The sequence below is a fragment of the Peromyscus californicus genome, unplaced genomic scaffold (genome assembly GCF_007827085.1).
Source record: "Peromyscus californicus insignis strain IS unplaced genomic scaffold, ASM782708v3 Scaffold_6__1_contigs__length_162567912, whole genome shotgun sequence".
NCBI classification, from domain to species: domain Eukaryota; kingdom Metazoa; phylum Chordata; class Mammalia; order Rodentia; family Cricetidae; genus Peromyscus; species Peromyscus californicus.
The window spans coordinates 36554295-36569589 of NW_026294584.1; the positions used below are offsets into that span (position 1 = coordinate 36554295).

Below are 15295 nucleotides of genomic sequence, written 5' to 3' on the forward strand. Positions count from 1 at the left end.
TTGATCCATGCACTAAAAGAACAGACATTAAAGAAGAAACCCCAGAGTCATTGTAGAGGGAAGATTATTGTATAACACCTAAGAATTTCTTGTTTTACGCTTGATAAAAAGAAATGGTTTTTCCCACACCTTCCTGAACTCATATGTGGAAGAAGAACGTATACACATCCATTGTATACCTAACCTCTAAGACCAAAACTGTTTCAATGCCCCCTTTTAGGGACACTATACAGCTATGGGTGTTTAATTCTTTCACCTCCCTAAGACACATGTAAACCCTGTGCACAGCCAGTATCCCAATGTTTCTTGTCTGATGAACTGCAAAGCAACAACCAGAAGGCAGGTAACGGGGATATTCTGAAACTATGGCCAAACATGCCTGTTCAGGGAGAGAATGGACTCCTTTTAAAGTTAGTGGCCACAGGATGCTAACAGGTGTATTTTTATTTCATGTCAGTCTCCACTTAAGGAGCACTGAGAACCGAGTGGGTACAAACTGCTGCAGCCACTGGCTTTGTGGAACCAGATTCAGTCCAGATCCCTCCCTCTCTGAGGCTGTAGCTCCCTCCCCAGGGTCTAGACTGAGGGCAGCTGGCTGTCTTTATGCTGCCACCCCACTTACCTTAGAAATCTGCAAATTAATGAGTTGGAAAGAAGTCTACTTGTCTCCATGTCCTACTCAATTAAGTAGTGGCCTCGGAATGAAATTATTTTTTTTTCTCCCCACACTGTAATTTGAATGGGTTTACCTAGAAAGCACTTAAGCTTCAAGTAAACATTTGTTTATGAAACTTAATTTTAAATAAAGAATAAAAGACATATTTCTTTCTTCCTTTTAAGAGAAATGTATTTGAATTTGTTTTTTTTTTTTTTTTGGGGGGGGGGAGTTATTTGTTAGTTTCATAAAAGTTTCTCCAGTGTAGATAAATGCAAACGGAACCTTTTCCAGATATAGCCACCCAGTGTTTTCTTCAGAGTATTTATCGTTTGTTTCCTTAGCATTAGAATATGTACTTGCTTAACTTCGCCTCTCTGTGTCCTGTTCTCCCACCTCCAGACAATTTATTTTAATAGCGTTTCCTGTGCCGTGGTGCTTTTTATGCGTTAGCAAATTAGCAAAGTAGCTTTTAATCATCCTGTGTACTCTAAAGCTTAATTCCACATTTAAATAAAGCACCACTTGGGTCCGTGTACCTCCCTCCCCTGCTTAATCTTTTTCAGCGTATTTGCATAATCCACCGTTGTCTTTCCTATTGTTTATTTCCATTAACCTGCGGGTGAGACATTTTATGAATGGAATGTTACTGATCCTCAGATTACACTCAGCATTTCGGGGCTCTGAGGTCCCAATGGGTATGTTCTGAATTAGCATTGGCTGTGCAGTATGTGTAAATAATTCAACCCATTCAGAGTAATCCTGAATCAGTAACGGACAGAAAATAACTACACAGAAGCTTAATTAATCTCTACAATGCAAGTTTTAAAAGGAGGGAGTCATTTTGCTCTGCCACCTTTCGGGATAAATATTTTGGGTTTTTGCCTCTCTTGACAGCTAAGCAAAGTGGAAAACATTCCATTATTGAATAAAATTCAACCACATTTAATATCTAATCTGAGTAAACTGAAGGCCACCTCATTCCCACTTTGGTAAATGAGTTTCACAGATAAATGAGCCAGCCCACGATTAAGTACCACCCCCTTTCTTTATTTAAATGCAGTATTAACATTAACTGACATTCTATGTGCGCTGCACACACTTCCTCTAACAGGCTTTTTGAAATAAGGACCTTGCGTCTTTTATGTTTGCTCTGCCTTGTCCTAAGTAATTTCTGTGTTTCAGAAAATATAAAATAAAAAGGTCAAGCTTTAGCCGACTCTTTTGACATTTGAGGACTTTCTGTCCTCAAACTGTGCACTTGTATTTTTACTTGCTGATTTTGCTACCAACTTCCTGCTATGAAAGAAAATCCCTCAGTTTTGTATCTTGGGTGATGGGGACATTGCATGTGACAGAGAAGTGCCACCTGTTGAGCTATCCTCAGCCTCAGTGTTATCTAGTGGAGTGATATAAAGTAAGTTGCATGTATTTAAATTATAAAAATTTAAAATTTAAGTTGTGACATATCTTTTTTTTTTTTTTTTTTAAATTGTCACCACGGGCAACCAGTGACCTTCCTCCTACCCCAGGCAACCAGTGATTAACTTTCCATCTTTGGAATGAGATTGCATGTCTAGAATCTTCCATAAGAGGACATAGTTTGTACTTTTTTGTGTCTGAGTGCTCACCTGGCACTTCATCCCTTTGCATTGGTGCAGGCTATACAACTCCATAAGGACACCGTTTATCTAGTCCTTAATGGTTGGTCATGGGACTAATTTTCATTTTATTGTTAATAATTTTGGTATGGACATCCATTCATTCTTTGGTCTACGTGGACTTTACTTTCACTTGGGAAAATTCTGAGGCATAAAATGGATCCTATCTGCAGCAGGTGTTTACAATTATAGGAACCCACCAAATGAGTTTCCAAAGTGGGTTGTACTGTCCCAGCCTTGCCAATAGCATCTGAAAGTTCTTATTTGCTGTTCTGTATTGTAGATATACTAAGAGGTCTGGAGGGCTTTTGTTGTTTGTTTCTGGCTGGTCATTCTCCTGCTTCAACCTCTCTAGTGTTAGAATTCCAGACTCTGGCCACCATGCTGGAACTAACTGCAGCTTTAAGTTGCATTTTCTTCTTAAATAATGGTGTTTTCTTTTTCTTTTTTTCCAGCATACATAATTCTTACCCTTCTACTTAGTGAAGTTTACCATTTGGAGTTATCATTTAGTATTCACACAACATTAATTGAGGTAGAATAAAAACAGGAAAAATTATGGGGACATGGGAAAAGAAAAGAGCTGTTAATTCGGCTCTGGTTGAAGCCTCTAGCCAAGTCAGGAGAAAAATCAAGAATTCCAACACAATTAGCATTTGCTGCAGGGACAATAATTCTTATTTTTGAGATATTTTCAAGTAAGAATGTTAAAATGGGAATAAATCACACCTGAGACTTTACTTTATGTGGTATTTTCCCTTTCCTAGTTCTAAACTACATAGTTCTATGAATCTTATCTGAAAGCCCATTACAATAAAAGACATGTCTTAATTCTCTTATATAATCCTATTGATTATGGTTTTAATTTATCAATTGTAATCCCACCATGGTACCTTTACAGCCACTCTATAATCTCCTTTATTGAAAAAAGAGACTAAAAAAAGGAGAAAATTTTTCTTACCAATCTTTGAGATCTCACTGGAGAACCAACAGAAATATATATATGACTATAGTTAAGACATTCCAGGAGACTCTTCTTTAAGAAGTCCACACCCACACTCTTGGGACTGACTTTTTATTTTATTCTCAATAAACTCTAGCTCGGTTTTATACTGGCCCATCTTTGAATTCCTTTCTGCGGTGAAGTCAAGGATCAGTTTTACCTGATTGTAGGTCCTTAAACTATTAAGAGAACAGTTGTACCTTCTGGAAGTTTTCATAAACTCAATCTCAATGGTGTGTTTATAAATTGTATGTGTCACGTTTCCATATCATCTCTAGAGTTCTTATGTGTTCTCTGAAGATTTATTTTTAACTTTTCAAACTCATTTTTTACTGATAGATGCTGTCTTTTTGAACTCCTCTAAAGACTTCAATAAAAGATTCCTCCACTTTCCTTTTCCCCATATAATCTTGACTATTTCCAAACCACTACCTCCCTTTGTTATTTACTTGCATTAGGCTCTCTCCTCTCTATTAAACACTATTAAATACACGTATGACCATTTTCAAAAGTACACCATTAGGAAGTGAAAAGAAGACTGTGCATGTAGGCAATTCTTAAGGATGACCATCTTTGTCGGAGATGCCTCTTGCTGAGATGTTAGGGAAGCCTTTATTATCTACAGCTGTGGGTTTTCTTTTCTCTTGGTGAAGAGAAGACAACTTTTCTCAGGAGAAGACGACATGCATGCCTGACAGCCTGTTAGCTTTATGGGAGTCAAGTACATGAGTTTGGAGAGGCGTGCCATCCTCAAAATTTTATAATAGAGGCTTATAATACCTTCCTATTGTAACTTTTGACCACGGCTGATGCTTCCTGTCCCCCCTCCCCCCGACCCTCTGTCCAGTTACCTTCACTTTCTCTAGGCAACTAATATATAGACTGATACTGGTATAGGAGAGCTGTGTAGGGAAAGACAGCTGGGGATCTCAGTACTTCTCAGCAGTAAATAAACAAATCATTCTTCACTCTCACTTTCTGGGGGTGCTCTAAACCAATTCCTACACATGTTGGTGGTTATATATGTCAAACACGTTGCTTCTCTAATTTTACAATGCCAGCCTAGGATTCTTTCCCCCTGAATGTCTATTTTAGATATTGTTCCTGTGATTGACTTCTATAATAATTTCCAGGTTTGTTTTCTCTTGCTATATTTTCTCTTCTCAGACTTCTCCTTTTGGATTTATGACTTCAGAAATAATACCCGCTGGCCATTATGTTCCATGTCTGTCAGGAAACTGAGATATATATCCAAGGTATCATCTCACTTTTCTTTTCAACCTGCCATCTTTCATAAGAAGTTTGTTGTTTAGTTTGTTCTATCTGTTCTTGAAATCCGTATCTAGAGCATTATTGGGCCTAAGCAACTTTTTATACACATTATTGATTATATGAAATGTCTCTCTTTCTTATTCCCCCAAATAGTGGAATTAAACTCAGGGACTTGTCTATACTAAGCAAGTGGTCTATCAATGAGTTGCCATGACCTAATGTGGTTGCTAGGAACTGAATCTAAGTCGTTTGGAAGAGCAGCAAGCACTCTTAACCACTGAGCCATCTCTCTAGCTCATCCCCATTATTTTTGAGACAGTGTCTCACTAAATTGCACAGGCTGACTTTGAAACTAAATAAAACCAGGGAAAGAATAGTATTAAGCTGTGTGTCTTTCACTTTCAAATGATTTTTTTATTGGTGGCTAATCTTCCTGAATAAGGAGCAGTAGGTGCTGCGTTTTATGTCATGAATACAGAGATAACTAATGGCTTAAGCAATGAATTTATTTTACCATGTTATAAAGGGACAAGTGAAAAAGCACAAAAAATTGCTAAAAGACTTGAGACCATTCTTTGATAAGAAAATTGAGAATGCCTCCGTCATGAAGGTGAGAATCTCCTTGCCTGGTGGTACAGAAAAAAAGAAAAGAAAAATCATTAGAGCTGGGATGGAAAAAAAAAAAACTATGCAAGGACGAAAATGCAAAGGAAAAGCATGAGTTAGAGCAGATAGACATTCCAGCAGGGATGGCTAAGGTATGAAAACCATCTGGGAAGCAGACCACAGAATGAAGATTGGACCATACAGTGCGAGCAATGGGAACCTACTGGTAATTCTTGAGTGGTGGCAAGAAGATTTAACAAAAAAATGTACTGGGAGATGAAGGATAGAGCAAGATTGGAAAAACAGATACTTGGATCAAATACAAAACATACCTGAAGTGGCTTATCTGGTTTTCTAAAAGGGAAGAAAGTCTCTCTTTTATCTCCTCAAACCTTTCTTTTTCTTCCACTGAAACAGTTCCAATTCCATCAGGCCTGAGAGAGAGAGAGAGAGAGAGAGAGAGAGAGAGAGAGAGAGAGAGAGAGAGAGAGAGAGAGAGAGAGAATCAGCAACTTGTATTAATAGATTATTTACCTTGAAAGATTTTAGACACACAAATGTATCCCTAAATCATTCAAATAATCAAGGAAAAGGCATATTAGCCTTAGCTGTGTTTACACTGGAAATTTAATAGAAGTATTTGAAGCCATTTGCTTTATATTTTTGACCTAGAATGAATGGAATGGGTTTATTCTTTTAGACAGCCTTCAAGGTGAATGATGACAATGAATCGTTTCCAGACACACAGAGAACAACAACTAGTCCTTGAAAATGGCAGGGAAAATGTTCTCCTGTGGAATTAAACATCTGACCAATTAAATGACTATCCCCTGAATGGAATGACTATAAAAATAGACTGAATGCAAATGGAAATATCTTAACTGCTTCTCTTCCAAATAAAAATAAACAAAACATGAAGCTGGATATTTAAATTTTTAAAGAAACAGAAAGTTTGGATAAATATGTGAGCATGTAACTAGTAGATAAGATATATTTAACAAATAATAGGAAATTCTCAAAAAAAAACTCTGTATCAATTTAAATCTCTGCTTGTATAATAGCCATGTGAAATTTGAGAACATAAAGTTAAACTGTCCATGTTAATACAGAGGGGAAAACACATTGATCTTATATTTACTTTAAACCTTATGTACTTTAAGAACATCTTTGGCACTTGGTAATGGGCAACAGGCATTTTTCTCGTTAGCTTATTTTTAACTGATTATTTTTTCCCAAAGATGTGCATTCATTATTCCGAAGTATTAATATTAATGCTTGTGTATAAAATAGGTGGAAACAAAGATTATTAAATGCAAAGAGAAATAGTTAGAATTACTTTGCAAACAAGGTTTTAATTTAATGTTTCCCATTTGTGTGTGTGTGTGCTCATGAATATATATTTCACGATTGTTAACTAGTCAATTAGGACAAAAGCAATTAACTTGAAAGTTATACCTTAACCTTGTTGACATAATGATCTTCTAGTCACATCGAAGCATCATTTAAGTATGAGGACTTTGTCCTTATAGACAATAAATAATTTGTTACTTCAGAAATTTGCATGCTGTTGGGATTTAGTTTTTGAAAACATTTCTTGCAATTATAATTAATTTCTAAACAAAGAAATATTTAATTTTATATTTATAATAACACACCAGATACATTTGTCATACAACAATGCATTTTCAACGTTAACTATGGAAAGACCAATGAGAAAGTACTGGTACTGGTTTTTCAAGTACTTTTATGAGGGAGAAAATGGCAATGTGTAAGTTATCCATCTAATGTAGGTGTTTTGCAAAAAAATCATAGATTTTTTTTCACATACTGTTACAAAATCATCTTTTACTAGGCAAATGTGAACACAAAGTCCGGACAATTTTATTAGTAAACATTTGTGACAATGATGACAAAATATCTCCTGACTTGTTTTTTGTTTGTTTGTTTGTTTGTTTTGGTTTTTCGAGACAGGGTTTCTCTGTGTAGCTTTGCGCCTTTCCTGGAACTCGCTTTGGAGACCAGGCTGGCCTCGAACTCACAGAGATCCGCCTGGCTCTGCCTCCCGAGTGCTGGGATTAAAGGCGTGCGCCACCACCGCCCGGCTGTTTGTTTGTTTTAAGACAGGGTTGCATATATCCCAGGCTAGCCTCAAATGACCTATACAGCAAAAAATGACTTAGAATTCCTGATCCACCTCCCAAATGCCGGAGCACAGGCATGCACTATTGTGATGGTTTATGGGGCCCTCTGAGTTGAACCCAGAGCTTTGTGTATGTCATGTAAACACTCTATCAGCTGAGTTATATACCCCCAGTACCTCCTGACAGTTTTATGTAAAGCATTAACCTCAGAATTTGGGCATTCAGATACAACTAGCCTTAAATTATGTTGTTACACAGACAGCAGGAAGAATCCATTTCAGTTAGTTACAACAGGTGATTTCACAGCAAGCCACGAACATTTGGTAAAAGATCAAGGTGTTTCCTGTTCTGATGATTAGCACGGTCCCCTGACAGATGCTATATCGTCGTAAGGTTTGAGTGACTATTCTTGTTTCAACTGCCTGACGAGGTCATGATCTGCAATGGCAGAGCACTGCCTACCTGGCAGTTCAGAAATAAGATTTACAGCAATGAAGAGTGAGAAAGATGAGTCAGAGGAGGCTTTGCATCAAGCATTCATCAAGGTGATAAATACTGCCAGGCACATCGAAACACTGTCAGTTCGACAAGTTTATTAATAACAAGTACCAGTCAAACAGGTAAAATACACTGGATGATTTGAACTTGGCTTTAATCCATACTCCTTTTTTTTTTAAGTACACTTCATAAGCAAACTACTGAATATTAGGAATATGCAGTAGCTTTCTAATCTAGTTATCAGGGTTGAATGACAACTTGACTGTGACCAAGCTTTGGGGGAATAGCTTAAGGGGCTTCAATAATAAAGGCGAGTGATTCTTATGTCATCAACAGTGTTCTACTCACTGCTGTTGTCAAAAGAAACATTGCAATTATTAACTGCAGAATTCAAACTATGCACCAGGCTTTGGATAGGTGGTCTTCTGCTTGAAGAATAACAGAATGTTCCTAATAGTCTTATCTGTAGTTTCCATGAGAGAAGGATGATGAGGTCCAGGGAGGTGAGGTGACTTCTCCAAAAATGGAGGGAGCAGAAGACTGGAATTGAAGCTGGGTCTCCTACAGTCTGAAGCCAGTGTTCTTAGTGCCCACACCTTACTTGCTTTTTCTTTTATTTTCTTAAAAGACAATGAAGAACAGAACATAAAATCCTATTCAGCCTTGGGAGTTGTATATGAGAAGCAATGATGCAGCAACCATTTTAAACATTCTTATCTATACCAGATATTTCCTACATTACTTATGTAAGGTGGAAAACCTAAAACCTGGAAGTTTAAAAACAATGCCTCTTACCTACTTAGTAATTTAATGACAGAAGTCCTAAAATCTTGCTCTTATACACCATAAATGATATATTCACAGAAGCTCTGAGAGAAATCTTAAACCAGTTACAGTTTATGAATGGGTTTTAGTAGCATTAGAATAATATACATTTCATTTATTTAATTTCTTACTTTCTTTTATGCATATGAATGTTTTACCTGGATGTGCTCTACATGAGTACTCAGTGCTCACAAAAGCCAGAAGAGGGCATCAGATGCCCTGGAATTGGAGACATAGACAGTTGTGAACTGCCATGTGGGTACTGGGATTCAAACCTGGGTCTTCTTGAAGAACAGCCAGTGCTTTTATCCATTAAGCCAACTCTCAAGTAACCCTAATAGATAATTTCTTAGCCGGGCGGTGGTGGCGCACGCCTTTAATCCCAGCACTCGGGAGGCAGAGCCAGGCGGATCTCTGTGAGTTCGAGGCCAGCCTGGACTACCAAGTGAGTTCCAGGAAAGGCGCAAAGCTACACAGAGAAACCCTGTCTCGAAAAACCAAAAAAAAAAAAAAAAAAAAAAAAAAAAAAAAAAAAAAAAAAAAAAAATTGTAGATTGATTAGAACTCAACCATCCCCTCACTGTTTTCCTCAATGCTTTTATGAGGCTAGCCATGACCAGCTTTGCTTGGCCATTGTGCCAGCCCTCTTGGTCTTGCTTCTCCAACCCTGTCTTTGTCAAGTACGAGCAAAATATTACTGTGAGTGTCTTCAAACATGTAACCGATCACATTTCTTCTTGGCTCAAGACACTGTAAATGATGACACTGTGTACAAGCCAAAGCCTTTATATTGATCTGCAACATGATCATTGTTGCCCTCCCTCACTGGTCTGTCCTACCACTCCAGCCTCTTAACTAGTCTCACCATCCTCCATGATGAGTCACCTTACCATTTTCATAGCCCACGTGTTCCTCCTTTCCGTACTTTATCGCTGTCCATTGTGCATAAGGTCAGCTGGTATTAAGAAATAATTACTAATTAATTACATATTCTTTGCCTCTTTCTTGCTGTATTTCTGGTATCTACCATGCTGGCTGAGACGGTGCTGATGTTCCATGCAAACACAGTAATGAAACAAAGGAGTACCACTTAGAAAGTGAGAACAGCTGTCCGAGGTAAGACAGCACATAAACAGTGCTGCCCATCTAAAGACAGGTGCATGCTTATCGTTCCTTAGTATTAGCAGAATTTGAGTTCCTTGGAATGTATGTGTCACAGAGCAGTGTAAAGGACAGGAAGTTTTGTAAAAGGTAAACGGGAGCAAGGGTTGCAGCTGAAGTACTTTAGGTTAAAAAAACCCAAAACACTAACAGAGGAAGATCTGTTTTGACTTAGCAGAACATCTCTAGTGCTTAGTTGTCATTTCAGTTAGCTTCAAACTAATCTACTTTAAATCTCGAGGAGACAACTCTTCTCCTCAAGTACTAATATGTCTTTCACATTGATAAAACAATTGGTAAAATGTGGTTATTTACAATTCTAACATAAATGAACAATTTCCTGAACCTGAATGTGGAACTGGGGTTTAGCTCTGTGGCTGATAAATAGTAAAGCAATTCTATTGAGAAGAACATGTGTTGTCATGGATCGAGATTTAATATCCCCATTTTTGTTCCTTTAGGGGTTGCAGTCATTGAAGTAACAAGATTTCAATAAAAACGGTGCTCTGTGAAAGAAGCTGCAGTCACAAACGAAGTATAAAACATGGACTGGAATTGGAAATCTTCTTAATTACAGATGAAGTAAGATTATTTATGATAGGGAGTCCCTTCTTGTATCAGTAAGCAACTCAATAATGCATACAGTTGTGTCTATGTTCATTATATTTCAAAGATTATTAAAGGACAGAACCCATACACTAGAACCTTCTGCCACTAATGCTTAATAGCCTGATTTCCCATGTGGTTATACATCATGTTCTGTTTTCATAGAAACTACCTTATATACACATGCACCTACATATATACATACTTATATGTATATTGGTACCTGCATACACACAGGAAAAAATGTGTTTTATTTGAAATGCAGATCTATTGACATAATTCATGAAGGCAGTTCTGGCTGGTTTTGTGTGTCAACTTGACAAAATTAGAGTCGTCAGAGGAAGGAGCCTCAGTTGAGAAATACCTCCATGAGACCCAGCTGTAGGGCATTTCTCATTTAGTGGTCAATGGGGAGGGCACAGTTCATGGTGGGTGGTGCCATCCCTGTGCTGCTGGTCCTGGGTGTTATAAGAAAGAAGGCTGAGCAAGCCATGGATAGCAAGCCAGTAAACAGCACCCCTCAATGGCCTCTGCATCAACTCTTGTCTCCAGGATCCTGTCTTGTTTGAGTTCCTGTCCTGACTTCCTTCAGTGATGAACAGCAATGCTGAAATGTAAGTCCAATAAGCCCTTTCCTCCCCAACTTGCTTTTCAGTTGTGATATTTTGTCACAGCAATAGAAGTCCTTACTAAGACAAGTGCTATATAGTAATTTTGATAGTTTGTGGAGACCCACAGAGGCTTCCTAGCAAGACCTTACTCAAGGTTCATAGAATCTGAGCTTGCTTTATGCAGAATGACTGCATAATGGGATGATTTGGCCAGGGGCCTGTTTACCAGATGTTTGGAAGGGTCTACAATTGGCTGTACAATGTACTTTGATCTTGCAAGGGGAAGGTCTTTTGCCTCAACCCCTGGCATATTATAAAAAGTCCTTTTCAATAAAGGATGAGGCTGGTGGTTATTGACCCAGGCCTTCCCAAAGCTATCCTGTGTTTCTTTCTCCTTGTCACTATCTTTCTATCTATCATTTCCTCATTCCTCTCTCTTCCACCCAAGAACCCTTTGCAAGGTGGGAGCTGGACTCACATATGGCACCCAAATAGGGACCTGGGTATAGAGGATAAAGAGAAGGAACATCGTGGACTAAGGGGGCATGTCCAATAATTAAGTGAGGTGGTGATCTTCTATTCTTTAGGAGTAAAATTGTAAATACAAAGCAGAGTAGTTAAAGTTAGGCTGCAGCAAGTATCTCTCTCTGTGTCTGTCTCTCTCTTAAAGTAAGTCATAAAAGTTTTGGTGAAGTTTGAGAAAGACAGGCTTTAGGTATAGGGATATGGTAAAGGTTTAACTCAGAGTAGAGTAGGTTTTCCCCAGTGCAGGACCCGGGATGCAGAAAGCAGCATATGAGACTGAGCAGCTACTTCGCACTTGGTGGTTTTTGGACCCCAGCCACTGGAGCAGGTCTGTCAGCATGCAACTAGAAGGTGAGTACACAGGGCACTGTGGCCATTGCATGAGAGACAAAGCCTCCAGAGAACAATGCCCATGGGGGGCATACCAGGAGGGTCAGGGAACAGGTGCCTCTGAGTTTGAGTGTGTTCCTTGGACACACCTCCCTGTGGAGGTGGGGCAGCATCTCCCCAGTATGGTGATATTTTATTTGTGCTGAAATGTGATTTTATTTGTATGTTAATAAATAAAGTTTCCTGGAGATCAGAGGTCATAGCCATAAACACAAAAGTCAGGCAGTGGTAGCACACGCCTTTAATCCGATCACTTGGCAGGCAGGGTCTCTGTGTGTTCAAGGACACACTAGGGAATAGCCAAGCATGGTGATACACACCTTTAATCCTAGTACCAACCATAGAGACCTGGAGGTGTATATAGACAGGCAGTAACAAGAAAGTCATGTGGTTGGGTTTAGAGCCAATGAGAAGGCAGAACAGAAAGGCAATAAAAAGACAGGACACAGGAAGGTCTCTCTCTCAGGGGAAGGATGGCAGTGAGTGGTAAGATAAAGGTGATCTTAGTTCTTGGCTACTGCTCTGATCTCTTTTAACTCTTTATTTGGCTCTGTGTTTTTCATTTAATAAGACCATTTAGAATTATATCTACACTACCAGGGCAAACCACAGTGAGGTAGTGTAACAGACCCAGGGGAAAATGCTGACAGAATGCTTGAGTGGAACATGCCTGGGACATGGAGAGTGCATCAGAGGTTTTGAAATCCTCCCTGCAATGAAAAGAGCAGGGACTGAGTCCTAAATGAGGCAAAGTCACACTCCAGGCTGAACAGCTGAGACTCTCACTGGAACTCAGACCAGCCCAAGCTCTCAGCAGCAGAGTAAGGTGGAGCCATGCAGCTGGCCTGAGGTTGACATTTGGCTGTGCAAGCAGGGCAGTGCAGAGAGGCTTCCAGGACCTGGGGTCCTGAGCGCGGGGCCACCAATGGAGGGAGCAAGTAATGAGACCAAAGGCAGCAGCAGCTCATAGTGGATGGGAGGTACCTGGAACCCCTGTGGCACAAGGCAGTTGTGAGCCCTTGGGCCTCAGGACTGGGATTGTAAAAGCCTGGACAGATCCAGGAGCCCAAAGTCATGCAGTTTCTGTTTGCTGGCTGGGAACAAATGCGTGACTCCTTTAAGCGACTGTTATCTGGTTCATACTGGCTGCATAGAGAACTTTTTCAAAGAACTCTGCACCAGTCAGCTATCCTGGTGTACACAGCTTTCACCCTGCAGCAGATTTCATAGGGGAAGGCTGCCAACTTCAAAGTGAGGTTTCAGAGATGTTTGTTTGAACTGGGTTGTTGCATGGAACTGCAACAAGTTTTTTGTTGTGGGTTTCTTCATATTTGAAGTTTAAGACTGGCATCAGAAAGCTTTCAGTGAAACTCTAAGACTGGTATCAGAACTGACTTTTTGAACTTTCCAGACTTAAGAAATGGGATGGACAGGAGTGGTTCAATTGCAATGGGACAATTTTGATTTCACCTATGCATATATGCTTTGTTGACTGTAGTAACTCACGAACTGTTTGTGTACAAATGGAACTGTTTGTGTAGAAATAGAGAAGTTTGTTTTTTCTACTCAGGCTCAAGATGCAGCTATTATTAAGAAATTATAAAGAAAAGGGGGAGTTAATATTCCTTAGTCTTTTTAATTAAAAAAAATATTTTCTTGTCCCTTGAGTAGACTTATGTTAACTTGTGATAATGTACCCTATGTTTTGTTAGCAAAAAGTATAAATGGTTTTATTAAGAGATTGCTTTTGGATGTTTGCTAAAGTTTATGAAGTGTAAATAGTTCTATTAATAATTTGCTTTTGGATGTAACTTTGTAAGAATTGTAATTATGTATAGCAATGTTTATGCTAGAGTTAAGTTATGCTAGAGTTAAGATGTTAACATGTTAATGTTAATGGTGATGCTAAGGAGCCCTTAGATTTCATGCAGTTGCATCAGGAATTTACTGATTTATTTGATGCAATTGCATCAGGAGTTTATTGATTTAAAAAAGAACTTGGTGCAGTAAAGAATGCTGTAGTCATTGTAGACCTATTTAAAAAGGCCATTCTATCTTGATCATCCTCTACTCCTTTACTAACAGGTATAGCAGCCATAAGGAGCAAATGTATAGCTATGATTATTCCAGCTATTTGCTTAGTGGAAAGCTGATTCAGAGCTGCATACAGTTAAGCTCTGAACCCTCACTTGAGACCTTTATATTATTAAGAAGGGCTTCCTAGTGAGACCTTACTCAAGGTCAGAGAATCTGAGATCACTTTACCCAGCAGGGCTGCATAAGGGGGTGATTTGGCCAGGGGCCTATTTACCAGGCATTTGGAAGGGTCAACATTTGGCCATACAGTATGCTTTGATCTTCCAAGGTGGAGGTCTTTTGCCTCTCCCCTTGACATATTACAAAAAGCCCCTTTGAATAAACCCCTGGGAGACTGGGTATTGACCCAGGGCCCTCCTGAAGCTATCCTGTGTCTCTGTCTTTCTTCTTTTTGCTCTTTCTATCCATCATTTCCTCATTCCTCTCTCCTCCACCCAAGAACCCTTCAAAAGTTGGTAGCTGGACTCTCACAATAATTCTATGAACTAAGGTATTTTTAACTTGTAGTATTAGTTAACATGGCAGATTGAGGTTGTTGTGGGACACTATTCTTGAGGAATCATAAACAGATGTCTATTCACCTGAGATAGAGAACTAACAATAGACTAAAGTAAGGATACCACTGACGTCCAACTCGGTGAACCAATGAGTTTTATGGGGTTACTTACAGTAGCAGAAATGATGCAAATATAGCCAAAGGCACCAAAAGGCTACCTCAGCATGGGTGACAGCTCACAAAAGCTGGAATTGTAGACCACACTGCACAACTTACATGCAGCTCAACATATTGGAGACTCTTTCAATCAGATCAGATGGTCTGAACCTCTTCTTGGCACCTTAGCTTATTTGTTGCTTCCAGGATGCTTGGCTAGTCTGTTTCTTTCAGTTAGCTCAGCTGTTCTGAGCCTTTTCTAAGCAGCTGAGCTTGTCTGAGAGTATCTCTCATCAGTCCTTTTTGCTTATAAATACTTGAGGTCTATACAACAGACCTATGCTATCTGGTCAGTTTCAGGGACTTTCTGAAATTTTTGAGTTGTTGATTCCTTGAGCTTAGTGAGTTTCTCTACAGGATGGAATGTTTTTACCCCCCTTTAGAACATCCTCAGTCTCTTTTCTTTTCTTTTTTTAATAATTTATTTTTATTTTATGTGTATTGGTGTTTTGCCTAAGTGTTTGTCTGTGTGAGGGTCCCCTGGAACTGGAGTTACAGACAGTTGTGAGCTGCCATGTGAGTGCTGGGAATT

General features: G+C 39.1%; 1 protein-coding gene across 5 annotated transcripts in view; it reads right to left on the minus strand.

Annotated features, from left to right (window-relative positions):
- Cadps2 (calcium dependent secretion activator 2) overlaps positions 1–15295 on the minus strand; it is a 542094-nt gene that overhangs the window by 129508 nt on the left and 397291 nt on the right. For all 5 annotated transcript variants that reach the window (XM_052722147.1, XM_052722145.1, XM_052722146.1 and 2 more), the window contains exon 14: positions 5530–5631. In XM_052722147.1, the coding sequence (XP_052578107.1) occupies positions 5530–5631 (102 nt within the window). The remainder of the gene's footprint in view (positions 1–5529; positions 5632–15295) is intronic.